Below are 24,808 nucleotides of genomic sequence, written 5' to 3'. Positions count from 1 at the left end.
AACAGGGGAAGACCAAAAAAAAAAAAAAAAAAAAAAAACTACTCACAATTTCACTTGTTAATGTTCTGGTGCTATTTCCCCCAGTCTTCTGCCTCACCCATTAAAAAATGTAGTTAAAAAAATTGGCACGTGTAATGGTGGATGCAGAACATATGCATGTTTTTAGTGTGTGTGCACAGATATGTTGCCCTGTGTACTCACAAGCAGATTTCAAAGAACACCAGGTGTCCTTTTATATCATTCTTCCACTTTATTTCCTTGAGATGGAGTCTCTCAATGGAGTCTCTCAGTGAACCCAGTTGTTATTTTAGGTCAGACTGCCCGTCCAGTGAGCCCTAGTCATCCTCAGGCCCTTGTCTCCCACAAGACTGGTATTACATGGGAGTAGGACCACATCCAGATGTTTATATGGGTTCTGAGGGATTGGACTCGGGCTCAGGGGCTCCCCACTGAACCATCTCCCTAGCCCTGTGGTTGTTTTTACATATTTTAATTTCCTTAAAATTTTTTTTTATTTGCAACCAGAGAGAGAAAGAGAGAGAGAGAGAGGGAGGGAGGGAGGGAGAGAGGAAGGGAGGGAGAGAGGGAGGGAGGGAGGGAGGGACAGAGGGGCAGAGATTGAGAGAGAAAAGAGTGTCTCCAGCTGCTGCAAATGAACTCAGGTGCATGCACTACTTTGTGTATCTGGCTTTACGTGGGAACTGGGGAGTCGAACCCTTTGCAGGCAGCAAAGGGCCCTAACCGCTGAGCCATCTCTGCAGCCCTCAACACAGTTCTTCATCCTAGGACCCTGGAGAGTAAGACTTCCGGAGAAGTGCTGGTTAAAACACAGAATTTGGGCACTGGGGAAATGGTTTAGCAGTCAAGGCATTGGCCTGTGAAGCCTAAGGACCTAGGTACGATTCCCCAAGACCCACATAAGCCAGATACACAAGGGGGCACATGTGTCTGGAGTTCATATGTAGTGGCTAGAGGCCCTGGTGAGCCCATTCTCTCTTTCTCTCTCATAAACAAATAAATAAAATATTAAAAAGACACAGAATTTAAAATATTTGCCCAACAGTGCCTGGACTGATGTTCTCACGATAGGATTCAATGTAAAACTTGTATGATTTCTGTTTTGATAGTCTACATATATCAAACTGAACGTGACACAAGTTTGTTTTACTTTGAGAAAAGAGGTAACTTCTTCCGGTAACTTCTGCGCTCAGACTCCGCCCCAGCCCCTCCGACCTGAAAAGAACTCCGGCCCGGGGCAGGCCGCCCGCCGCCTCCCAGCGCCCTGGATGCGGTCTCCGCCCCCGGCCCCTTTCCGGCCGCGTCTCAGTTCCCGGGGGGAGCGGTGCTGTGGTAACACCGGTCCGCCCGCCTTCCTTCCGCCCTCCGCTGCTCGCTTCCGGCCATGGCCTCCCGGCTGCTGTGCGTGTTCCCGCAGGGGGCTCGCTGCCTCTTGGCTTCGGCCGCGCGCTCGCGGGACCTGCGGGTTCGGGGACTTAAGGACTTCCGAGCCGCCTTCCGCTTCCAGAAGGAGCTGGAGCGGTGGCGCTTGCAGCGCTGCCCGCCGCCGCCGGTGCGACGGTACGAGCTCCCGGGACCGGGTCTGCGGCGGGACCTGGGCTTCCGCGGGCGGAGAAGCGCGGGGCAGCCGGGACTGCGAGCGATGGAGGGCGGGTGGGCTGCGCGGGGCGTGACCTTGGCCGGTTGGGGCCCCGGTGTGTTAATGCCTGCGAATTCTCTGGGTTCCGACCCCAGGGATAAAGGCATCCACAGCGTTGCCAACTGGGGTGGGGGGCGGGGGGTGGGGTGGTGGGGGTGTTAAGTTCTCTCTTTGAACCACAAGTCCACTGCCCGGAGTAAGAGAAAAAAGTTGAGGTTTTTTACCTCATTCGTTTTGTTCAGTCTGGTGAAAAAAGTAAGTTTTTTGTAACTCCAGGGAAGTTCGTACTTTACGTGTGTCTTTGACATGTTGTCAAGGGTTACTCAGAACACACAAGAGATGCCCTTCAGTCCTTTTTTGTGATCCCACTTAACTGGCATTTGACCTCCACTATATAGTGCGTACAGCCAATGAAACAATATCTTTGAAGTTATTCCACTTTGGGAACTTAGGAAATTTTCATTCCTCCTTTAATTTTACCTGCTAGAAAAATATTGGCTCAGTTTATACTTTTGCCAATAAAAACACGTTTTTTAATGTAGATTATGTCCCTTTCCAATAGGCAAAAGTCAGCATCTCATCTTAACTTGCATTTATTTATTAATAAATCTGTGCATTCTAAGCTTTTGAATTTGGAAGAAACTTATGTAAATTGAGTGATTTTTATGACTTTCAAACCAGATCTTTCAGTTTCACTGCTTTTTTTTTTTTTCTATAAAAAGGTTTTTATTTTGGCTTCCAGCCTTCTTTCCTTAGAAAAAGATGTATTAATTCTTGGAACTGTGTGTGCGCACCGGGGTCTTGCATGTGCTAGGCACGATATTCCTAGCCTAGCTTTTTATGAACTTAAAACAATTATTTATTTGAGAGAGAGAGAGAGATGGGGGGGGGCAGGCAGATAGAGAGTGAATGGGCACGCCAGGGCCTCCATTCTCTGCAAACAAACTCCAGACGCATGTGCCACCTTGTGCATCTGACTTACACATGTGTTCCGGGCAATCAAACCTGGGTCCTTTGTAGACAAGTTCCTTTACTGCTGAGTTTTCTCTCCAGCCCCTCATGTTAATTTTAACATGTTAATAATATTGATGCTAGGTTATTTAGTTGCTAATTTAAGTGGACATTTCCAAGATTTAAGTCAATGAAATATAAAGTAGATGTCGTGTACCTACTATTCCTGCCCTGAATTTGTGACGATATCATTTGTTTATACCAAGGTGGAAAGCGTAACTTCATGGTTGGAGCAGAAATAAGTAATGTAGAAATTAGAACAATGGCTTAATCTGATGCTGAACAACTATTTTAATGTGGCTTTTGGAACAAAGGAAAAATTAATTGTATCTTATATGTAGAATGTAAAAAGGACTGCTGATGTTCATTTAAGTTTTGTAACTGAAACCATTAGAGCTTGACATTAAAAAGAAACAAACTTTTCTCAATTCCTTATATGATTAAATATCAGCACAATGAAAAAATTTTCCATGGTTACATGTTCTCTTTAACATCTGCAGTGTTTACATTTTCAGTTCAGAGAAGCCCAACTGGGATTACCATGCTGAAATACAAGCTTTTGGGCATCGATTACAGGAAACCTTTTCCTTAGATCTTCTCAAAACTGCGTTTGTTAATAGCTGCTATATTAAGAGTGAAGAGGCGAAACGGCAGAAACTGGGGATAGAGAAAGAAGCTGTTCTTCTGAACCTTAAAGATAATCAAGAACTATTTGAACAAGGAATTTCTTTTTCACAAACATGCCTTACACAATTTCTTGAAGATGAGTTCCCAGACTTGCCTGCTGAAGGCATCAAAAACTTGATTAACTTTCTTATGGGTGAGGAAGTGGTGTGTCATGTCGCTAGAAACTTGGCTGTGGAGCAGTTAACCCTCAGTGCTGAATTTCCAGTTCCCGCACCTGTATTGCATCGGACTTTCTTTGCGGTGATTGGAGCCCTGCTGCAGAGCAGCGGGCCTCAGAGGACTGCACTGTTCATCAGGGTAGGTAGTGACTGGTCGCACATGCTTGAACATGCTTGAAGTGGACAGAAGCGGGCGAAAATCTGTATCTTGTCTGTTTGATAAGTGCATGCTTCTCCCAACAAAAATTGGTTAAGACCTGTCCTAAAGCTTCTCATTAATGCTTTGGCCTTAGTTACTCCAGTTGTCGCTTATTGAGGCTGCTGTCAGAAGCAAATGGGCGGTGACTTCCGAAGAACTTGAAGTCGTATCATCTTTGGCTTCGTGTAATTAGGGCCTAGGATCATTCCTTCGGGCTTGTCCACAGATGTTTGGGAGCCGCTGCTTCACCAGCTGCTGTGTTGCTCTTCCTACATTTGTGAGGCCCTTTAATGTGCAGCTAGCTTTTTGCCAGCTGGAAGCTTAGCTAATCAGAAGTTATATTATTAACACAATTTGATTCCTACTGTTCTTTCAGAATTACCAACTGAGAAACATTTTGTCTTCTGTTAATAGATGAAAAAATCATCACTATTAAATAAAGAATCAACATAAGTAATTAATATTCTTGATTTAGACCTTGAGTGTTGGCATCTTTAAGCGAGCATCACTTTCTGTTGGACTCTGTTCCTTTAGTTAGATGCCAAGTTTGATAACTTGTTAGAAAAAGGTCTTTGTGTTATTAACACTTCAGAGTTTGTTCATAGGTAGGCCCTGCCTTCCTCCTTCCCCAGCTTGGGCCTGTGATAGTGAGGAAGCAGAAATGAAGTTTTGGTACATGGAAGATGTTGTAATGAAATTGATTTTTTTTTTTTTTTTTCAAAGTATGGCCTCACTCTAGCTCAGGCTGACCTGGAATTCACAATGTGGTCTCAGGATGACCTCAAACTCACGACGATCCTCCTACCTCTGCCTTCCAAGTGCTGGGATTAAAGGTGCGTGTCACTACATCCAGCTGAAATTGATATTTTATGAACTAAGGACATTTTAAACTTCTTCTCTCCTGCCCCTATATATCCTATTTGTTATTATGAGCTAATTGCAATATACAGACTGCTATGAAACTATTTGTTTCCATATTTTCTCTATAAGATTTACTTTATTGGTAAAATGAATTCTGCTTTAAATTTTCACAAATTATTGCTTAGTTTTTTATGTGTGTGTTGTTTGGAGATTGAATCTAGGACCTTATTTAAAATAAGGAAGTGCCCTACCACTGGGCTACATCCCAGTCCTTTGTGTATTTTGTTTTGAGGTAAGTTGCCCAGGCTGGCCTTGAACTTGTTCTGTAACCCATGTAGACCCTAAACTTGTGATCTTTTTGCCTCAGTTTTCCAAGTAGCTGAGATCACCCTGATAGTTTTCTTGGCCTTATAAAGAACTGCTATCAAATCATAAATAATTTTTAAAGGCAGTTTATTGAAATTACTTAAATAATTTTTTAAAAGTTATTAACAGTTCCATCTACATGCTTGGTGTGTCTACCCATGGGTTTCTGTTAGAAGTTGTTCATTCAATACCTTAAACCCTTTTCTTCTTACTGAGGATATAATTTTAAATGATTTAGGATAATTTCTTTTTTAAAAATTTATTTTTATTTATTTATTTGAAAGTGACGGACAGAAAGAGAAATAGGCAGGGGGAAAGGGAGAAAGAATGGGCGCACTAGGGCCTCCAGCCACTGCAAACAATTCCAGATGTGTATGCCCCCTTGTGCATCTGGCTAATGTGGGTCCTGGGGAACTGAGCCTCAAACCGGGGTCCTTAGGCTTCACAGGCAAGCACTTAACCGCTAAGCCATCTCTCCAGCCCAAGTTAGGATATTTCTTGAAGTAGGTTTCCCAAGCTTTCAGATTTTTCTTACTCAGCTGTGATTTTTACATTAAGATTTACATGAGAAAAACTAGGAGCTTGCGTGTATATAATCTGGTTGACTGTTTCCTTGCCCAGCATGTCAGTGAGAACCTGAGTTTAGAGCAGCAGGAACACTTCTCTCCCTGTCTGTCTCCCCGACCCCCAAAATACCCTTGGAAATCCAGTCAGCTTTTTGAAGCATCATGTAACTACAGATTCATTTTTTGGAGTATTTCAGATTTTGGATTTTCAGGTTGTACATTTTGTCTTTCATTTCATAGGGTTTTTCCTTAGAATTGTGTTTTGAATTCTGGTTATAAGATTCTTTGTATTAATTTTAGTGTATAAATTGCTATTTTATGTACAGGACTTCTTAATTACACAAATGACTGGGAAAGAGCTTTTTGAGATGTGGACAGTAATAAATCCCATGGGGCTATTGGTAGAGGAACTGAAGAGAAGAAATATCCCAGCTCCTGAATCCCGGCTCACCAGGCAGTGCGGAAGCACAACAGCTCTGCCTTTGTATTTCGTTGGATTATACTGGTCAGTGAAAACAATCTATCTCATGGCTTGTATCAGATGGGTTCTTCCTATTTTTTTTAACATCACTTCTAGTAGCATCAAAATATGTTTCAAAGTCTTATTCCTGTGGTTATTTATTAGTATTTAATTTCTGTCAATCTTAAGGGAAAGCAAGTAGTCTGTTTTGCTGATAGTAACTTTGGTCAGCTAACTGTTGACTATAGAACTACATGGAATGTACACTAACCATTTTTTAAAATAGGTGCTGTTCCAGGTTTAACCTTACTCTACTCTTGGGAGCAGCTTCAGTTGATCTCAGAATAGTAAAGAAAGAGCTTAGTTGTCTAAATATCAAGTTATATTGAGCTTTTTAGTTCTATTACTTACTACTAAGAGATTGGTCTGTCCCAAATTTATTTCAAGTTTCAAGATTAAGTTGCTTGTGGCTAGAAGTGTAGCCTAGTGGTAGAATGCTTGCCCAGCATGAGCAAGGCCCAGGGTTCCATCTCCACAATGGGGGAGGAGGAATTCAAGGGTTAGATAGAAACATTAACCTCAGTAACTAGGCTGCAATTTAGGTGCATGTTTTTCTAATCTTTCTTAGAAGGGCTTTATGGATTCAGAAGTAATGTCAAACATCAGGAAGGACAAAGTGGCTGGTGTTAAGTTTTTTATCTTCAGTCTTAAATGGCATATAAAAGCAAAGACAATGAGGTTTTGGTTTTTTTTTTTTAATTTTTTTTTTTTACTGACCAGATTGGTAAACCTTAAACACATCCTTTATCAATGGTTCATACACTACTGGTAAAAGAAAAATGTATAATAACACTACGAAAACTTTTGACAGAATGAAAGAATCTTTAAAATTTCTATGTCCTTTGATTTAATATTTCTGATTGCCTTAAAGTTGTAGGCAAAGCTCTGGGAGCAAAGGTGCTCCTTTGTTGTTTTTCTTTTCTTTCATTTGTCTACTCTGTCCCTCGAGCAGTCCCTGCTCATTAATAGTCAATGTGCATTAATAACAAACTACAGATTAGCCTGGTGGGTTCTGTGCACGATGGAATGCAACATGGCTGCTACACGTGGTGTTGCTAATGACAATGGCAAATTTCGGGGAATGATCTTACAACTTAAAAAGTGTTAGAAGTAATTTGCCATATTAACAGCAAAGTAGCTTTTCTAGATTTTCACACCATGACTCTACTTTATTACTATTTGATTTTCTTTAACTTTTGGAGACAGGATCTTTCTCTGTAGATCATGCTGGCCTGACTCAGCAGGCAGCCCAGGCTGGTTCCAGACTCACAGCAGTCCTTCTGCCTTAGCCTCCAAGTGCTGGAGTTGGGTGTGAACCACCACGCAGCCTTGGTTTCTGGCAATAAACATGGAGTAATGTTCGTCCATCTCCTGTTAAACACTCTTGTGGCAGCTTTGCCATGTTTCTTGTACCTGCACGAGGTTCGTTCCGTTCCCCACCCCCAGATGCTTTGTCTGTTTCAGGATTACGGGGGTAAATGGATTTGAGCCAAGCAAATACAGCAGTGGTGTGTTTAGGAAGAAGCCAGAAGTGAGAGACATTGTTTTCAACAGAAACTTTCTTCCGGTTATATCACATACTCACAATATATTTAAAATAAGTTATAATTTGTAGACTATTTATATTTCTGCTAGAAGATACATAAACTCCCAATTGTCCCACCAGCATTTAAACCAACAGCAATATGTTTACACTGTTTTTAAAAACATTGGTGCATAGTAACTTGTTTATATCTTATCAAAATGTGTTTGTCTGTTGTATACAATGAACTTGGCAACAAAACTTATATCCAAAGGTTGTATATAGAGCTGTTGTGCAACTTCTCGTGTGCATTACAGTGGAAGTGAGCATTCAGAGCCACACTTGTGCGCTCTCCTGTGTATTAGGAGGTACCATGGCATTTAAGGAGCGCGGTCTGCTTTCTTTGTAGTGACAGAAAATTGATTGCAGAAGGACCGGGGGAGACGATCGGGGCGGCGGAGGAAGAAGCTGCCCGAGTGGCTCTGAGGAAGCTGTATGGACTCACGGAGAACAGGAGGCCCTGGGACTACTCCAAGCCTGCAGAGAGCGCGAGCAGAAAAGCCGGTCACCGGGGTGCCACCCTGACTGCCCTTGGTGAGCAAAACAGACAAGTGTCACAGTGCTCCTAGCTGACCATTTCTCAATCATACAGAACTATGTCTCCGACTTTGTACTGTGTTTTTAACATTAAATAGGTGTTTATTTCAGTCACACGTTTTTGGGTTTTATTTTTCCTTTGACACTTTGGTTTACTTCTGTATGTAATTAATACAGCCAGGTGTATTATTTTATTTTCTTCTAGCTTTGAGGAATCACAGGTCACACATAGGTGACTTTCTGTAATAGCAATAAAAAAGTGATTCTTTTCCTCAACACTGTGTTGTAGTATAATTTGAAATGCCCAGGAGTGTATGTAGGTTGATAACTGCTCTGTTTTTTGTTGTTGTTGCAAGTGATCTACCTATGAGTTACAGCCTCAGGCCTTTAAGAAATTAATGTTACATTTCTAAGCAAGCAAATGCTTTTAACCAGTGATCATCTTCACAGTCCCCAAATGCTGTAATATTTCTGAAAACATGAGTTATAGCTATCACAGCTTCTTACATGATCTCTAAAGCAGTTTTGAATTTTTGTTGCTTTTGTGTTTAAGTTCTATAAGATGGCAGAAAATAAATTTGTGCTGTTAATTGAAATTCAAAAGTAACTTAAAATGTTGCTGATAATAGAAAAATAAACTGAAAATCAGTGCGGCTTAATAACTCAGGATGATCTCATAGTAGTTGCTGTGTACCAGACGCTTCTAAGCATGAAAACACATTTTGTGTGTAGAGGGCTCACCTTATAGTGTCTTTCTAGTTCTTTAATCTTTTGTGTTTGTTCCTTAATTCTCCCAAAGCAAATCTTCTTTGACTTAGTGCTTTTGTGTCACTAGTATTTTTTATCTATCTATTTTGGTTTCTCAAGGTAGGGTTTTGCTCTAGTCCAGGCTGACCTGAAATTTACTATGTAGTGTCAGGGTGAACTCAAACTCATAGCAATCCTCCTACCTCTGCCTCCCAAGTGCTGGGATTAAAGGTGTGCACCACCACACCTGGCCTCCTTTGGCACTAGTTTTTTTTTTTTTTAACAATATTTTATTTTTATTTATTTGACAGAGAAAGAGGGAGAGAGAATGGGCATGGCAGGGCCTCCAGCCACTGCAAATGAACTCCAGATGCATGGATCCCCTTGTGCATCTGGCTAAGATGGGTCCTAGAGAATCGAACCTGGGTCCTTTGGCTTTGCAGGCAAATGCCTTAACCACTAAGCCATCCCTCCAGCCCGGCACTAGTCATTTTTAGTTTTAGGCTGCCTGAAGTTGCTTCCAGGGATTAACAAGAAAAGTTGGAGTTGAGAATAGAAAGGGAGGAAGCATGTTAAAACCACCATGCTTTTGTTAAGAAAATATTTTTGGGCTGGAGAGATGGCTTAGCGGTTAAGCGCTTGCCTATGAAGCCTAAGGACCCCGGTTCGAGGCTCGGTTCCCCAGGACCCACGTTAGCCAGATGTGCAAGGGGGCACACGCATCTGGAGTTCATTTGCAGTGGCTGGGGGCCCTGGCGTGCCCATTCTCTCTCTCCCTCTCTCTCTCTCTCTCTCTCTCTGCCTCTTTCTCTGTCTGTCACTTTCAAATAAATAAACATAAAACAAAAAAATTTAAAAAATATTTTTATAAAGATGAATGCCCTTGTAAAAATCCTTTTCTGTCATATACACAAACATGTAAACATGAAACATACTTGAGGGTTGAAAGTGGGTTGGGGAGAGGGTGTCCATCAGTATCTTGGTGGGAAAGAGAATCAGTCAAAGGACCAAGGGAGCCCTGAGTGGCTCCCGGGGCTCTGCAGGTTTTAAGTGAGGGAGCTGTTAGGCCTGAGATGGCTGCGGCCTGACAGGATTGATAGCCTTCTCAAAGGCACCAACCCTTAGCACCTGCCCAAGGAGGAAGCTGGGGAAACAGAAGTCCTGGTGTCCCACCTATTGCCCACCCAGCCCTTCCCTACTCACTAACTTCAAGCTCAAGAACTGGAGAACTCACGGGTGGGCGAGTAGCGGAAAGTGGATCTGAAGCAGCAGATGGAAAAAACCCAGTCTACAACCTGCAAGCTCCACAACTTCCTGCAAGACGCTGCGGTGGGAGCTGGAGAGATGGCTCGGCGGTTAATGCAGAGCCTACAAGCCCCAGTCCTGGTGTGCCCGCTCTCTCTGCTTGCATAGGAAAGATGTGGCCGGGGAAGCCCAGTTCTAACTAGGTCACTAGTAAGGAATTACTTTTAACTTTTTCTTGGGGGGGGGGGTTTCGAGGTAGGCTCTCACTCTAGCTCAGGCTGACCTGGAATTCACTATGTAGTCTCAGGGTGGCCTTGAACTCACAGCACTCCTCCTACCTCTGCCTCCCAAGTACTGGGATTAAATGCGTTCGCCACCACACCTGGCTAGCAAAACTTTTAGGTCATTGAGGACAGAGCCCTCCCATCAGCTTGGGCCCTACCTGCTGTGTCCCTGGTAGCACACTAGTGAAAAAACTTTGACAGGTAAAGGGAGGAGGAAGTTCAGATTTAAAATGCCCTATGAAAAGGAAGAAGGTTGAAGTGGTAGGGTTTTGTTGAGGCTCATTAAGGGAAGGCTACAAATATTCTGTTGTCTATTTTTATATTTTACTCTAAATATTTTTTAAATATTTTGTTTATTTGAGAGAGAGAGGCAGACAGAATGGGCATGCCAGGGCCTCCAGCTACTGCAAACAAAACTCCAGACACACGTGCCACCTCATGCATCTGGCTCACATGGGTACTAGGGAATCAAACCTGGATCCTTAGGCTTCACAAGTAAGCCATCTCTGCAGCCCGCCCGCCCCCGCCCCCTCCGTTGTTCTTTTTAATCTACACTGTAACACAGATGGGTCGTGAATCATATCTCTGGCCCTATTTAGACACAGGATAGTCTACTGCCCTACAGATCACAAGATTATCTAATGGAAGGCATTCTGGCAAAGAACAAAGTCATACCATTGTCTCCTTCCTTAAGAGTTACTCCAAATGCCCCTCAGGAAAGCACTCTGTGTTCCCACAGACTTCAGATAATAGGAGCCGGAGCATGTGGGTTGGCACACTGTTCTCTGGCCGTTGTCCAACGCTGAGTTCTCCTCTGCAGTGGCTCCTTGGGGCACTGCTTACTCTCAGCCTGGGCAGTGCCCCGCATTACTCTGAAGTACACACCTGTCCTCCTCCCTGTGCTGCCCTCTCTGACTTCATTTACAGGCTGGCCAGAGTCACATCCTGGGAACATTTGGAGTCCCCTGGTTCATAAAGTCATGTGTTCATCTGTGGTCCCCACAGATTTGTCCCCTTAAAAGAGCAAGAGACCCCCATGCCTATGACCCCAACAATCAGAATGTAGCATTTTTTTTTGAAACCACAAGAAGTCCCTCTATCATGTTCATTTTTTCTGGGGTGAGATGATATATTTTAAAGCCTTCATGTAGAATAAGGGCATCTCTCCCAACCTGAGTGGTGCAAGCAGCTGATTCAGTGGTCACACCCACGGCCCAGTCTTCACACCAACCCATCTCAACAACGTAACCCTCCTTTGCGAGACTGGCTAGGAAAGTGGAACTTGAGTCTGATGGGAGAGAACCTATAGATGTCATAGGTAATGAGGACTGTCATGGAGAGAAACTTTTGAGAAGTATCTAGTTGGCTAAGTTGGTAGGTTTAGTAAAATCTTGCATATTTTTGTTTTATTTTTGGAGACAAGGTTTCCTTAGTATCCCAAGCTAACCTGGATTTCTTTCTTCACCATTTCTGTTTTTGTTTTCTGTTAGGGTTCTTTTTTGCTTGTGTGTGTGAATGAGTGTGCATGTGAAGGCAGGAGGACAACCTCAGGTGTCCTTCTTCAGGTAAGCTGTGCACATCTTTTTGAGACAGTCTCTTATTTGCCTGGAGCTCACCAGTTAGGCCAGTAAGCCCCAGGGCCCCACCCACCTCTGGGCCTCCGCAGTACGGGGTTACAGGTGTGTGCTGCAGACCCCACACTTGTTCTAGGCTTTGAGTCTTAACTTCAGTTCCAAAACACAAAACCAGAAGACCAAGCTTCGCTCGTGTTTGTCATCCACCTGTAAGCTGAGTATAAGCATTTGAGTGATGCTGCTGGGAAAAGATGATTTAATTGAACCTTCTGGAAAATGCATCTTTCAAACACTGGTCCAGCACCTGTGAAATCCAGATTTTAGCTAGAAGACAACTCTAGTTGATTTTAGGTGAGCATTAAAAAAATTTTACATATGTTAAAACAGATTACATACTATTATTTCCTTGCCCTCACTCCCCTTACCCTGCAGATCCTCAGTGGGGTTATGGCAATCAGTGTTGGGGTCATGAAGGCCTCATTCAGTCCCTGTGGGACAGCATTTCTAAGTTTATAGAGAATTCAGTTGTGAACGCAGTAAGCCCCTTTCCTCCCAGAAGTAGTATGGAAAACGCCATCTGACGTTTCTCTTGCACAGCCCAGGTCGCAACACACTAACCTGCAGGGTTGGCTAACTCCCCTTGTTACCCGAGTCACACAAATAGTCTCCTTTATTAGCCCTGCACATCAAATTCTTTACCCTGTACCTATAATCTCCCAACTCCCAAGGGATCAGAAATTGATTTCCCAGATTATCTGCTTCCTATTTGTTCAAAAAGGGAAAAGATACCCATTTGGGGGCAAAATCTGGTTTGTAACACTTACCTTAGGGTTTGGAGCACCGGAACCAAGTGCTACACAAAGAACAAGGTAGAACTTCCTGCATAAAAATTACTTTTCAATTTAAAAGATGCCATCTCTTGAAGGAACATAGTACCAACTCATCTCTAAGGAAAATGTCAAATTGTTAAGCTGTACTTATTTTAAATCACCCACTAAAATGTGACGGGCTGACGTAGAAAAATCCCCATGCTTTTGCAGTTCTATATGAAATAGGCAGCAACTTGGAACCAATCTGCATAATTTTTACTTGGAAACAAATCCTGTTGAGGCTGACTCTGGGCCCCTCAAAGGTGTCTAGTGGGACAAGTGACCAACCTCAACCAGCATCACTTGGACCATACATACTAGCTTTTGTTGTTTTTAATATTTCTATTTTATTAGATTGAAAAACCACACACACACACAACCAGAAGGAACTAAGGGGAATAGTGGGAAAAGATATAGAAGAGGATTGAGCAAAGACCAGAGGAAAAGCAGGGAGACCGGAGGAAAAGTAAAGAGGCCCAACTCAAGAGACTAAAAAGGTTCCCAAGAATCAGACGTCTTCATTCGATGACCATTTTCTGGTGCAAGGCGCAGGACCCACAGCCAGGGAGTGGCTCGGGTGGTGGTAGGCCACGATGTCGGGCTGATGCACTGGGTGGCGGTCCACAGACAGTAAGGTGTTTCTTGTCGGTCTCTTTGGGCGATCTTGAAGGTGCCAGCAGTAGCGGAGGGTGAGTCTGTTAACAGTCCCAGTACAAAGCTGGATGATGGGTCACTGGGCAGACTTCCCGAAAAGGGGGACCTCTGGTGGTCACCCTTGGGGGAACCATTCCTCACATGTTGCATCATCACTAGATGTGAGCAGGAAGGATGGCAAGTCCAGTCCTAGCAGGGGAGTCAACATAGCATCAAGTCCGAAATCCACATTCTCTTCCTTGGGATCAGGCTCCCCAGCAAGCAACACAGTCACTGAGCCGTAGGTGCTGATTGGCCCGAGGGGTCGGGGGTACGTCTGCTTCTCACCAACTTGCTCCTTTTTGTAAGACCCCAGCTGTTCACGTCTCCAGGGAAGCTCTTCTATGATCTTGGCCTTCATGCACAGCTCTTTCTGGGTCGGTGGTCACTCACAGTGAGCGCCCTGTCGCCGTTTGGACTGGCCCTGCCTCTCCTGAGCCTTAAGGAACCTCCGCCGGAGACTGACACCCAGATTCCCCGCTGCCTGGCTCCTGGCCTTGCAGTTCTAGCCGCAAGCAGTGCCTTCTCCTCCCCCGCCCCTGGAAGCTGGGACGCGGGCCTTTCTAGGCCTCCAGCTGGTCAGGGCCGCCTGGATAGGCTGGGGCGATACTCCAGGCCTCCACCTTGGTTCTTCGGCCTCTCCATCCCCTCTTGTCGATGTTAAAAGTCACAGCCCACCTCATCTTCCGTGTCTTAGTGGTCCCCTCCGAAACGCATCTTCTCCAGACCCCTCTGCGAACCCCGCCCCCCCCAAAGTCTGGAAAAACTCCTCTCTCTCCTCTACGTCCAGGAGCCCAGAAAGCCAGTTTCCAGTGGTCTTCCGGTGGGGTTCGAGGACCCCCCCCCCAGCCCCAGCCAAGCTCCTGCCACTTACTGAGACTGCGAAAGCCACCGGCAGCCCCTCCTCTCGCTGGGGTTTCTCCGAGTCCGGTCCTCAGTACTGGCTTTCTTCCTTTTTATTTCCTTTCTTTCTTTTTTTTTTTTTTCCGGTGGTGGTGGGGGGAGGGGAGGAGAAGGTGCCCAGAAACTTGTGTATTACACTACGGAAAAGTCAACGAGAAAACACACGAGGAATGACAGAACTGGAAACCCACCCTCGCCGGGGGCCGGGTGGGGTGCGGGAGGCAGGATCGGGGTGTCAGCCGCCTTCGCTCCTCGGCGCGGGGCGGCCGGCGGACGCGCGGGCGCGGGGCGGCCTCACCTGGACTTGTGCAGCCCCGGCGCGGCGGCGCGCGGGCCCGAGCGCTGGCCGCCGGCCCCGGGGCCCCGCGGATCGCCGCGGCCCTCGCCCGGCCCGCCGCCGCCCGTGAGCAGCGAGCGCTTGGCCTCGGGCAGGAACTGCTGGAACTCCAGCAGCAGGTCGTCCTGGCCGCGGAAGAGCTGGGCCACCTCGGTGAAGACCTCCTCCTCCGACATGCGGCGCGGCGCGCAGCCCGGCCCGTGCAGCTGCTCCTTCTGGTAGGTGTGCAGGATCTCCAGGAAGGACCTGTAGATCTCGGGGTGATCCAGGAAGCGGGTCTTGATCTTGTGCACGTAGCTGATGGCGTTGTTGAACTCCTCCGAGTCGGCCTCCAGGGGCGCCTGGCCCTTTCCCTCGGCGTACCGCATCTGCGGCTGCTTCCAGGGCTCGCCGCAGTGGCCGTGGCCCGGGGGCTGCGGGCTCATCAGCCGCGGATCGCCGCCGCCGCCGCCTCCTCCTCCTCCGCCTCCGCCGGCGCCCGCGGCGGGCTGGGGGACGTCCGGGCGGTACCCCAGCGGCAGGAAAGCCTGGAACCGTACGATGAGGTCAGGGTGCTCCTGCAGCAGCTGCGCCCCGCGCCCGATCACGACGTGGGGGGGATCGAGGCCCTGGCTCCTGAACTCCTTCATGGTGGCCCGGCAGCCGTTGCTGGCGGATCCCCTCCCCCCGGCGGAGGCGGCGGAACATCCTCCACGCGCACCGCAACTTCCCGTGGCGCGTGGCGCCGCCCGCGTGCGCCGCGCCGCAGGTCCGTGCTGGCTTCCTGCGCCAACGCCCGGTGCCAGCCGCACGGGCCGACGCCCCGTGCCACCCCGGCCCCGGGCGCGGGCGGCCTGCGTGCCTTCCCCCTGGCTTGGCACCACCGAAAGGTAGTGCGTGCACCTTGAAATTTCAACCCCGTCCCACCTTGTCTCATCTCCCCCCTCCCCACATACCCCACAATCCCCTGGTTTCCTAAGCCTGCAGAATAAAATCCTGCCACGAAGGCCCCCCCAGCCAAACGTGCACGATCCGATGGACTCAGTCGCATAAACCACATTTATTACTGCTTTGTTAACCCACACTCTCACTACATGCATATGTAAGATGGAGAAAATAATGCTCCGAAGCTCGTGTGAGGGAGTGCGCCGGAAACTCCAGTTCTGAAGAATGGCAGACATTTGTGGCTGTCTCAGGGTCAGCACGATACTGTTCTTTGGCCACAAGATGGTGGTCTACACCTACCTCACAGCTTACTTGAAAAGCTTTGTGGGAAATGATGCTTCACCGGGAAGGAGGCTGTGTGAACAGCACGTGATCACGGTGCTGAGTGAGTTTTTCTGGCCTAGCACAGCTCTGCTATTCTACAAATATGTCTGCGCACCTCTTCCCTCCTCCCAGGATGCTGGAAATTGGAAATTTGATGTGTGAACAATTCACCTCTTGATGCCATGATTTTCTGTTCACTGGGAAGAGGCCAAATCTAAGATTTTGCAGAGCTGCCAAAGATAGAACTTTGAGAAGCCATTTTTTGGGGGGGGGGGGCCCGTTCTTGTTGATTCTTCCTCGCTACTTACTAATTGTGAAGACAGTAAAAACAGTGCTGCACACAAAATCCCAGTGCCCACCTCACACTTTTCCAGCCTTGTATGGAGGTGGACATTCTTCCCATTCAAACAGCCTCCAGCTGACGACTCATGGCTGGGGACAGGGCTGCCCAAGACCTGTATTCCCCCCGCCCCCCTCTCTTGTGTCTCTCTCTCTCTGTGTGTGTGTACACGCGTGCGCTCACGCATGCGCCTGTGGACACGCGTGCACATGCACATATATAGGGAGGCCAGAGGTTGACGTCAGGTATCTTTCTCTAGTGCTTCTCCACCCTACTTGGTGATACACTGTCTCTTCACTGAAGGTAGGACTCACTAGTTGAGCTAAGCAAGCTAACCAGCAGGTCCTGGGGATCCTCTTGTATCTGTCCCCTCCCTAGTGTGGGGATTACAGGTGTGCACTACCCACCTGGGTGGCAGGGATTGGAACTCAGGTCCTCATACCTATACAGCAGGCACTTTACCCACCCAGGCATCACCCCAGCCCACCGAGACCTGCCTTCTTACAATCCCTGTTTTTCCTGCTCCCCTTCGATGATCCTCTGCATCATCATCCCTCCAGGCCTCAGTGGGCAAAGGCCCACAACTACTGTCCTTAAGGGCCTTTGGCTCTTGACTCTGGGTTTGAGGACACTTGAAATCCATGCTTCTCTCCACAGAATACCAAGAATGGTTGCTTGATTTTGCAAACTAAGATGGATTTAAATTATTCTATTTTATCTTATTTTTCAGGAGAAAGTTCATGCCATCAAAAAGCCACAAAGCCAGGTATAGTGATACCTGTGTGCGTACCTGTAATTCCAGTACTTGGAGGTAAGGGCTGGAGGTTCAGGAGTTGAAGACAACCTGGATCACATGAGATCCTGTCTGAACTGTTCTCGAAACCTAACCCGCTAAAAAGGTCACATTCACACACAGGCTCTGTAATCAACACTCAGAAGGCTGAGAAGGAGGCTGAGGCAGAAAAATCATGAGTTCAGGGGCAGGCCAACCTGCACTACACAGTGAGATCTTGTCTTAAATAAATAAACTAACTAACAAATAAATAACACCACATCTCATGTACACATGCTACTGAGGAAGAAACTGCTCAGCCGTTGGTGTCTGGACCCTCACTGACAACCATTCTTGTTACATATGTGCTGTAGCGCTCATAACAGCGCACAACTAATAGTTAAAGACATTATTTTAATTTTTAAAATTATTTATTTATTCATTTGCAAGTAGAGACAGAGAAAGAGACAGATGAGAAAGAATGGGTATGTCAGGGCATCTAGCCACTACAAACACTGCAGATGCATGCACCACCTTGTGCATCTGGTTTTGTGTGTGTACTGGAGAATCTAACCTAGGTCATTAGGCTTTGCAGGTAAACGCCTTAACTGTTGCATCATCAGCCCCTAAGAAAAGTTTTCTTAGAGGAAAGCAATTTAGCAAACTAAAACACTTTTGCTCCCTTCCATCGAGGAAGAACTCCATGATTTGATTATTTACAGAATAACTTTTTGCTAATGTGGTGTTACATTGAAACTGTAAAATGCTCTAATGAATTGACTATTCTGGTCCCGTTTCTGTAGGAAGGATGAGCCATGAGGTCAGTGATAGCTCGAGAAGGGGACTCCTAAGCAAGAAGACAGCTTTCTGGAACTTCTGATGCACTTTTCTCGCCATGGCTGATGTTAGCACCGTCACACCAGTGACAGTGGCCAGGAAACACTGAGCAATACGGGGATGGCCATGACACAGAAAGAGTGAGAAGTGGTTGACCCTCACTGATAGGCTGACTGGGGAGTGATTCATGTGGAGTAGACAGGTGCCTCCAGGACTCTCGGTCCTTAGGCCTAGAACAGTTTCCTGATCAAGGAAGGAAAGAAACCAGAGGCCTCCCATGCTTCTTTTCACCCGACGTAGTTGGGCTTATAAAGCTCAGGTAGAGGTTAGAGGACTAAGTTCTATTTGATCATCTGCTTTGCAAACACTAAGCAGCAGTGTGTGTGTGTGTGTGTGTGTGTGTGTGTGTGTGTGTGTGTGTGCGTGCGTATGAAAAGCAGTGAGTGCTCATTTAACAAGATTCTCAGGGTTGGGGGTGTTGCTCAGTGGAAGAGCACTTGCCCAGCAAGCACAAGGCTCTTGTCCTCAGCACCAAAAAAACCAAAATAACATTGCTCATTTAAGTCACACCCACATCCCTCTCTTTCTTCATGGTTTGAAAGACAGTGTCAAAGATGCAGTAGTTTGGGCTGGAGAGATGGCTTAGCGGTTAAGCGCTTGCCTGTGAAGTCTAAGGACCCCGGTTCGAGGCTCGGTTCCCCAGGACCCACGTTAGCCAGATGCACAAGGGGGCGCACGTGTCTGGAGTTCGTTTGCAGTGGCTGGAAGCCCTGGCGCACCATTTCTCAATCATTCTCTCTGTCTCTTTCTCTCTGTCACTCTCAAATAAATTAATAAAAAATGAACAACAACAACAAAAAATTAAAAAAAAAAGATGCAGTAGTTTGAGACCCTCCAAAGCGATACGGATCGACAGCTAGCATTCATTTCTACCCTGCGGCCTCTCGGAGGGGACTGTTGTTAGGCAAAGCTCAGCGCACTTCCACAGTCACAGAGGGCCGAGGACACGCCACGCACGTCGCTGTCGTGTGAGCAGGCCTCCGCTCGCTCCGTCTCCGCTGCTCAGTCTTCCTTAAAGGGCGAGCTGTCTGCTGCTCGTGGGGGAGCCGGCTCTCCTTCACACTCCATGTGATGATCATGCGTCACAGCTTTTCATCTTCCGATAAAGTCACCTGCACAAAGGACACTCCCACGTACCTTTGTGTGAAGTTCTATTTTGATTAGGACTTTTTCTGGTCACCTGTCATTATCTCCTTTGTAGGACAAACACTTAAAAGGCCAATAAAACGTAACAGCTTCCAATGTATTGGGGTCAGTGTCTGCCCCCATTTCCCATGGTGTCTCAGGCAGAATTGAAAGCACCCAGCTCGTTCCATGTCATGAGAGGGACGTCACTGGTGGTTGGTTCCTTTTCCCCCCGGGTCTACCATTTTGTTACTTTAGGAAAATTGCACCCTGTCTCCTGCTCAGACTCGTGTGGCATCTAATCTCTGGTAAACTGCTCAAAAATGTCTACAGAGCAAAAATGGCTTCACAGGTCTGTAATTTTCCTAGCAGTCTCCATATCTTACATTTATCCCAATTTCCTCAATGTTTCAGAAAATGAGTATTTTTGTAGAAAAGGTCTGTAGGCTCATTGACTTAAATATAAACACATTGAGTTGGGGGAGAGAAAGGAAGAATGTAGTGTAAAGGTAGCAAGGAGGCTGTGGTACAGGCAGCACACAAGAGGAGGGAAGCAAATAGAATCTGTTTGAAATACAACCGTGAAACGAATTTCTTGTATACTAATAAAATTTTAATAAAAACTTGAGCTATACATTAAAAAACATGGAGAGGATTATTTTCCCGTTTACTGAGATTAAAACACATTCCGAACCTAAGTCAGCCAGGAAGACAGTGTGGGTGGTGAAGAGGAAAGGTATAGACTCGTGAGCCTGGAGGCTCATGGGAAAATAGAATCTATTGTCCGGCACTTTGACATTATGACTTTCCAAATTCTGTACAGCACTGCAGTTGGAAACTTTATTGAAGTGTACTTAGAAATAAGGCCAGACGCTTCAGTTTAATATTCCCAGTAAAATAGGACCAGCATACTTCTGGGGAGAAAGTCCATCTCTATCTATACTGCATACTCAGAGCACTCAGGCAAACTCTCTAGCCCTTTTTTCTTTTTAAGATATATTTTCGAAAAACCAAAAAAAAAGATATATTTTAGTTATGTATTTGAGAAAGAGGGAGGGAGAGAATGGGTGCACCAGGGCCTCCATCCACTGCAAAGAAACTCCAGATGCATACACTCCCTGGTGCATCTGGCTTACGTGGGTCCTGGAGACTTGAACTGGGATTTTTTTGGCTTGGCAAGCAAACGCTAAGCCATCTCTCCAGCCCTCTCTGGAGGGAGCACTGAGTTGAGAGACCAGCCTCTTTTGATCCTGTAGCCACCTAGACTTAAAAAATTTTTTTTTGTTCATTTTTAATGTATTTATTTGAGAATGACAGACACAGAGGGAGAGGGAGAGGGAGAGGGAGAAGGAGAGGGAGAGAGAGAGAGAGAGAATGGGTGCGCTAGGGCCTCCAGCCACTGTAAACAAACTACAGACGCATCCACCCCCTTGTGCATCTGGCTAACACGGGTCCTGGGGAATTGAGCCTCGAACTGGGGTCCTAAGGCTTCACAGGCAAGTGCTTAACCACTAAGCCATTTCTACAGCTCCCTAGACTTCTTCTTTTGGACTCAAGTGCACATTCCTGCTTCCCTATCTTGTAAAGGTACTTGAAACTGGCAAGTGCTGTAGTGTGCCAAGATTTTTTTTTTATCCATCCAAAAGTTAATGGAGAAAGGACATGTCATCCTCCACACCATCGAGTACTTGGTACCTGGTAGGCACCTGGGATGGCTAATTCTAGGTGCCAACCAGACTACAGGGATGGACGCTTGCATCGCTGCTCTGTGGGCCTGTTTCCAGAAGACTGGCATTCAAACCAGTGGGTTGGGCTGGAGCGATGGCTTAGCGGTTAAGGCACATGCCTGCGAAGCCAAATAACTCTGTTTCCATTCCCCATGTGAGTTGGCATCAGTCACTTGAGAATAGGACAGAACAAAAAAGGCAGAGGACAGATCTCTCTTCTGGAGCTGGGACACCCATCTCTAGACAGTAGACAGTGAACCCTAAGTTCGTGGGCTTTTGCCTGAGTTACACTTCAGCTCTTCTAGTTCTCCAGCCTTTGGAGTAGACTGAGCCATGGCTCCAGCTTCCCTGGTGTGGTGGTCTGAATCAGATGTTCTGCATAAACTCCATGTATTCTGAGTGTGTGCTCCCCAGCCGGTGGCAGTTCGGGAGGTGGAACCTTGCTGGAGGAGCTGTGTTGTTGGGGGGCGAGCTTAGGGGTGTGACAGCCAACTTAACCTTGCCAGAATGCAGCTCACTCTCCTGCTGCTGCTGTCCATCAGGTGTGGCGGAGGTGACGTCCAGCCTCTGCTCATGGAGCTTCCCCTCGAGAAGGTAAGCCATAATAAAACCTTTCCTCCCATCACCTGCTTTTGGTCGGTGCTTTGTCCCAGCAAGAAGGTAACTACAACACCTAATTCTCCAGCTTGCAGATAACAGGGTTTCTCTGCCTCCATTATCACATACAATAATTCCCAAAGTAAATCCCATTTCAAGTGTCTGTACCAATGTCATATTAGTCCTATTTTCCTGGAAACCCTGAACAATACAGCATTTCAATAAAAAAAAAATAGGTGGATGAATACAGTATAAAATTCGCACTTCACTGCTAACACCAGTGCAATTTTAAACAGTTCACAAAGAAGGAATTAGAAACCCAGTGTGACTGGCTCTGGCAGGCATTAATAACTAGCATGTTTGCTAGAATGGATGTGGCCTGAGGGAACCATTCAAAATAGTTTTTTTTTTTTTTTTTTTTTTTTGGCATTGCTTCCTAAGTAAGGGAAGCACTCCTCCTCTTCCTTCTCTTCTCTCTTGATTTGCCAATTATATGTAATTAAAGAGCTGTAAACAACACAGTTGAGCCTAATTTACAAATGACAATTACAGTTACCACTAAGAATGCCAAATAGATGAAATGTTGAGAGTGACATTTTAATGTAGAAATAGAGTGACAAATAGAGCTCATGGGATTTAAAGAAAGAAATATGATTTTAGGTTTTGTTAGGAAATGTTTTATCTATCTGATTTAGATGATAGACTAGACAAACTTAGAAAATTAATTTGAAAAATTCAGACAAATGGTAACACCAATGTGATGTTTGAATTCAACTTGAAAACTTATACCCAAAAATGAAAGAAAAATTGTCATTTCAAAAAACAAACACCCCAACCTGTTACCAAAGACAAAACATTCATGGTGGCCTTAGATTTCCAGACTGCATTATTTTCCAGAAATTTGGGTGAACTGAAGTTGAGATTACAACCAGGATGAGCCTGACAGTCACTGCTTGGAAGAGCACTGAGAAGTGCTGGAGACAGAACAGCGTGGGCTTGTCAGGTCTGGAGGAAATGGCTCTGCAGCTCCTGCTGGCCCATAACATGTAGGCTAGTTAGAAGAGGTGGAGGTAGTTTTAAAAAGCTGTTTATTAGACTGGAGAGATGGTTTAGCAGTTAAGACACTTGCCAGCAAAGCTAAAGGACCCAGGTTCGATTCCCCAGTACCCACGTAAAGCCAGATTGCACAATGTGACACATGCATTTGGAGTTTGTCTGCAGTGGTTGGAGGCCTTGGCGTGCGCATTCTCTATCTGCCTACTTCTCTGTCTCTCAAATAAATAAATAAAATATTGAAAAAAAATTAGAGAGTGTTTATTTTCATGTGTTTTAAAACCACACAGAAATGGCTCATTTTTACTACTCATAACACTTTATTTTTTTTTTTTTACTTTGTACAAAATACAAAAATGCCAATCCAAAGAGTACAGACCAGTAGTGACAGGCACACTGCACGTCCAGCAAGACATTAGTTTTTAAACTTTATTTTAGTGAAAACATGCATTATATAAAACAACAATAGCAACAACAACAAAAACACACAAAGAAGCTAGAGATTTTGCTAGTTCCACCTCCAAATCATAATGCTTGCTGTCACCAAGACCTTGGATGGAGGTGGGGAAAAAGAATTAAAAAGGCAAATATTTTTTTTTTCCCATAAAAACGTAAAAACTACCATAAAATGTCTTCATTATTTTTTTCTGTCACACTGATTAGATTTCTCCTGGAAAGCCACACATATAAACAAAACAAAACAGAAATCCTGAACTGGACAGACAGCAAATACTCAAGAGGGTTGTTAACCCAGGTAACCATTCAGTAGTTTAAAGAATCTTTGAGATATCCAAAACCTTCCTATTCATTCCTCAGTACAGTATCCCAGCCTTTCTGCCTTTTCTAATGCCACCCCAAAAAGAAATGTTTGCATCACTGAATCTGTTGCCATGAAACAGTTTTGAAAAAGAAAGCAGTGTACAAAAATATTTAACTGAACTATGAAATATGTGGGAGAGGAATCTCCATGGCGAAGTTGCCTTCACTTTGCAGGGTCCCACATGTTCTTCAGGGCTTGTTAATCTGCCCCATGAACAAGACAGCACCTGCAGAATTCAAGAGAAACAGTTCGTGACGCTGGGATAATCCTTAACACAAGACGACAGGTATTGTGAGGAAGAGAAGGGAAGGAGCCTTGGGTAACCTTCTCCAAGGGCAGAAACGGCTGTGCCATGCTGTAGCCACACTGACACATGAGGCTGAGTGCTTGAAAAGGGCAGGTGTGACTAAGAAGTTGAATTTTTTTTTTTTTTTTTTTCGAGGTAGGGTCTCACTCTGGTCCAGGCTGACCTGGAATTCACTATGTAGTCTCAGGGTGGCCTCAAACTCTCGGTGATCCTCCTACCTCTGCCTCCCGAGTGCTGGGATTAAAGGCGTGCGCCACCATGCCCAGCTAGAAGTTGAGTTTTTAATTACACCCTATTTTAATTAATTTACTGTTGAGGTTAAATAAAAAGCTCCAAGTGCCTACATATGCCAGTGCTGGATGCATCCTAAGGAGGACATAAATGATACTTGACATAAGGACCAGGAACCTCCTTCTGATGGAAATACAAAAGCTAAAGTATGTTAGTGACTATTTCCCAAGAACATGAAGCCAGTCTCCCCACAAAATAATCTCTTGTGTTTCATAATTACATTAAAATGGAGGGGCTTTTGCTTCCCTTATTGTAAAGATGAACCTAGAAGCCAGAGCCCAGTCTGAACCTATCACTCATGAGGCGACTGTCCGTTGAATGAACACATTCCCAGGTTGCTATGACAGTACAAACCACAATGGTTGAAGACATGGAGCTTCTTGTTAAATGTTAAGGCACCGATGAACATATGAAAAGAACTGACAGATGTCAAGAGTCCCAAAGGGATGCTGAGACTCTCTATTGGGCAAAAAACAGCTGCAAGTTCCAAATCTAACATCCTGTCAGTATTTAAAGGGTCCTATCACCCTTGGTGTGAACAGCCTCGGTGTTTGATTTCTTCAGGCGGGTGGTTATAGACTCAGAGTGTTTTCTATGGCTGACATGAGGAAAACAGGTTAAGGGCTACAGTACTGGGCACGGCTGCTGCTGGAATCCCCCGTTCAGCGCTAACTGCGGGTGGACAAGGGGACAGGTCGGCCACTCACCTGTTGGATTATGTCGGATGAAAAACAGAAAAGGTCTGTCTACGACAAACCAGGGAGGCGATGATCTTGCAATCAGAACTGCAGCTATGAGAAGGAAAAGGAAAAGCTGTCAGCCACTGGCACAAGGC

General features: G+C 45.6%; 3 protein-coding genes and 1 pseudogene across 5 annotated transcripts in view; 1 reads left to right on the top strand and 3 right to left on the bottom strand.

The window, feature by feature from the left end:
• The first annotated feature begins 1,402 nt into the window (after positions 1–1,402).
• Mrpl44 (mitochondrial ribosomal protein L44) lies at positions 1,403–8,806 on the top strand. The gene is made up of 4 exons (XM_012949736.2): positions 1,403–1,578; positions 3,184–3,652; positions 5,832–6,010; positions 7,957–8,806. Exons 1-4 carry the CDS (start codon positions 1,403–1,405, stop codon positions 8,174–8,176), a joined length of 1,044 nt encoding a protein of 347 aa, XP_012805190.2. The 3' UTR covers positions 8,177–8,806.
• Positions 8,807–13,185: 4,379 nt separating this feature from the next.
• On the bottom strand, positions 13,186–14,239 carry LOC123460102 (annotated as a pseudogene).
• Positions 14,240–14,753: 514 nt separating this feature from the next.
• LOC101601740 (paired amphipathic helix protein Sin3b-like) lies at positions 14,754–15,504 on the bottom strand. Its single transcript, XM_045147374.1, has one exon. The coding sequence runs from the start codon at positions 15,423–15,425 to the stop codon at positions 14,754–14,756; it is 672 nt and encodes a 223-aa protein (XP_045003309.1). The 5' UTR covers positions 15,426–15,504.
• A 7,348-nt stretch (positions 15,505–22,852) lies between these two features.
• Serpine2 (serpin family E member 2) overlaps positions 22,853–24,808 on the bottom strand; it is a 63,591-nt gene continuing 61,635 nt past the window's right edge. For all 3 annotated transcript variants that reach the window (XM_045148174.1, XM_045148175.1, XM_045148177.1), the window contains exons 8-9: positions 24,681–24,764; positions 22,853–23,601 (exon numbers count right to left, since the gene is read on the bottom strand). In XM_045148174.1, the coding sequence (XP_045004109.1) occupies positions 23,564–23,601; positions 24,681–24,764 (122 nt within the window). In that variant the 3' untranslated portion in view covers positions 22,853–23,563. The remainder of the gene's footprint in view (positions 23,602–24,680; positions 24,765–24,808) is intronic.

This window comes from Jaculus jaculus, chromosome 4 (assembly GCF_020740685.1).
Source record: "Jaculus jaculus isolate mJacJac1 chromosome 4, mJacJac1.mat.Y.cur, whole genome shotgun sequence".
Taxonomy (NCBI): Eukaryota; Metazoa; Chordata; class Mammalia; order Rodentia; family Dipodidae; genus Jaculus; species Jaculus jaculus.
Note: the sequence above shows the minus strand (reverse complement) of the source record. Positions and strands in the feature narration are given on the sequence as shown.

What these genes read in the sequence shown, in the direction of transcription:
- LOC101601740 (XM_045147374.1), bottom strand. Translation starts at nt 15,425, where the DNA reads ATGAAGGAGTTCAGGAGCCAGGGCCTCGATCCCCCCCACGTCGTGATC.
- Mrpl44 (XM_012949736.2), top strand. Translation starts at nt 1,403, where the DNA reads ATGGCCTCCCGGCTGCTGTGCGTGTTCCCGCAGGGGGCTCGCTGCCTC. An exon ending in GGACTGCACTGTTCATCAGG is followed by an intron (nt 3,653 to 5,831) that starts GTAGGTAGTGAC and finishes TTTTATGTACAG; the next exon opens with GACTTCTTAATTACACAAAT. An exon ending in TATTTCGTTGGATTATACTG is followed by an intron (nt 6,011 to 7,956) that starts GTCAGTGAAAAC and finishes CTTTCTTTGTAG; the next exon opens with TGACAGAAAATTGATTGCAG.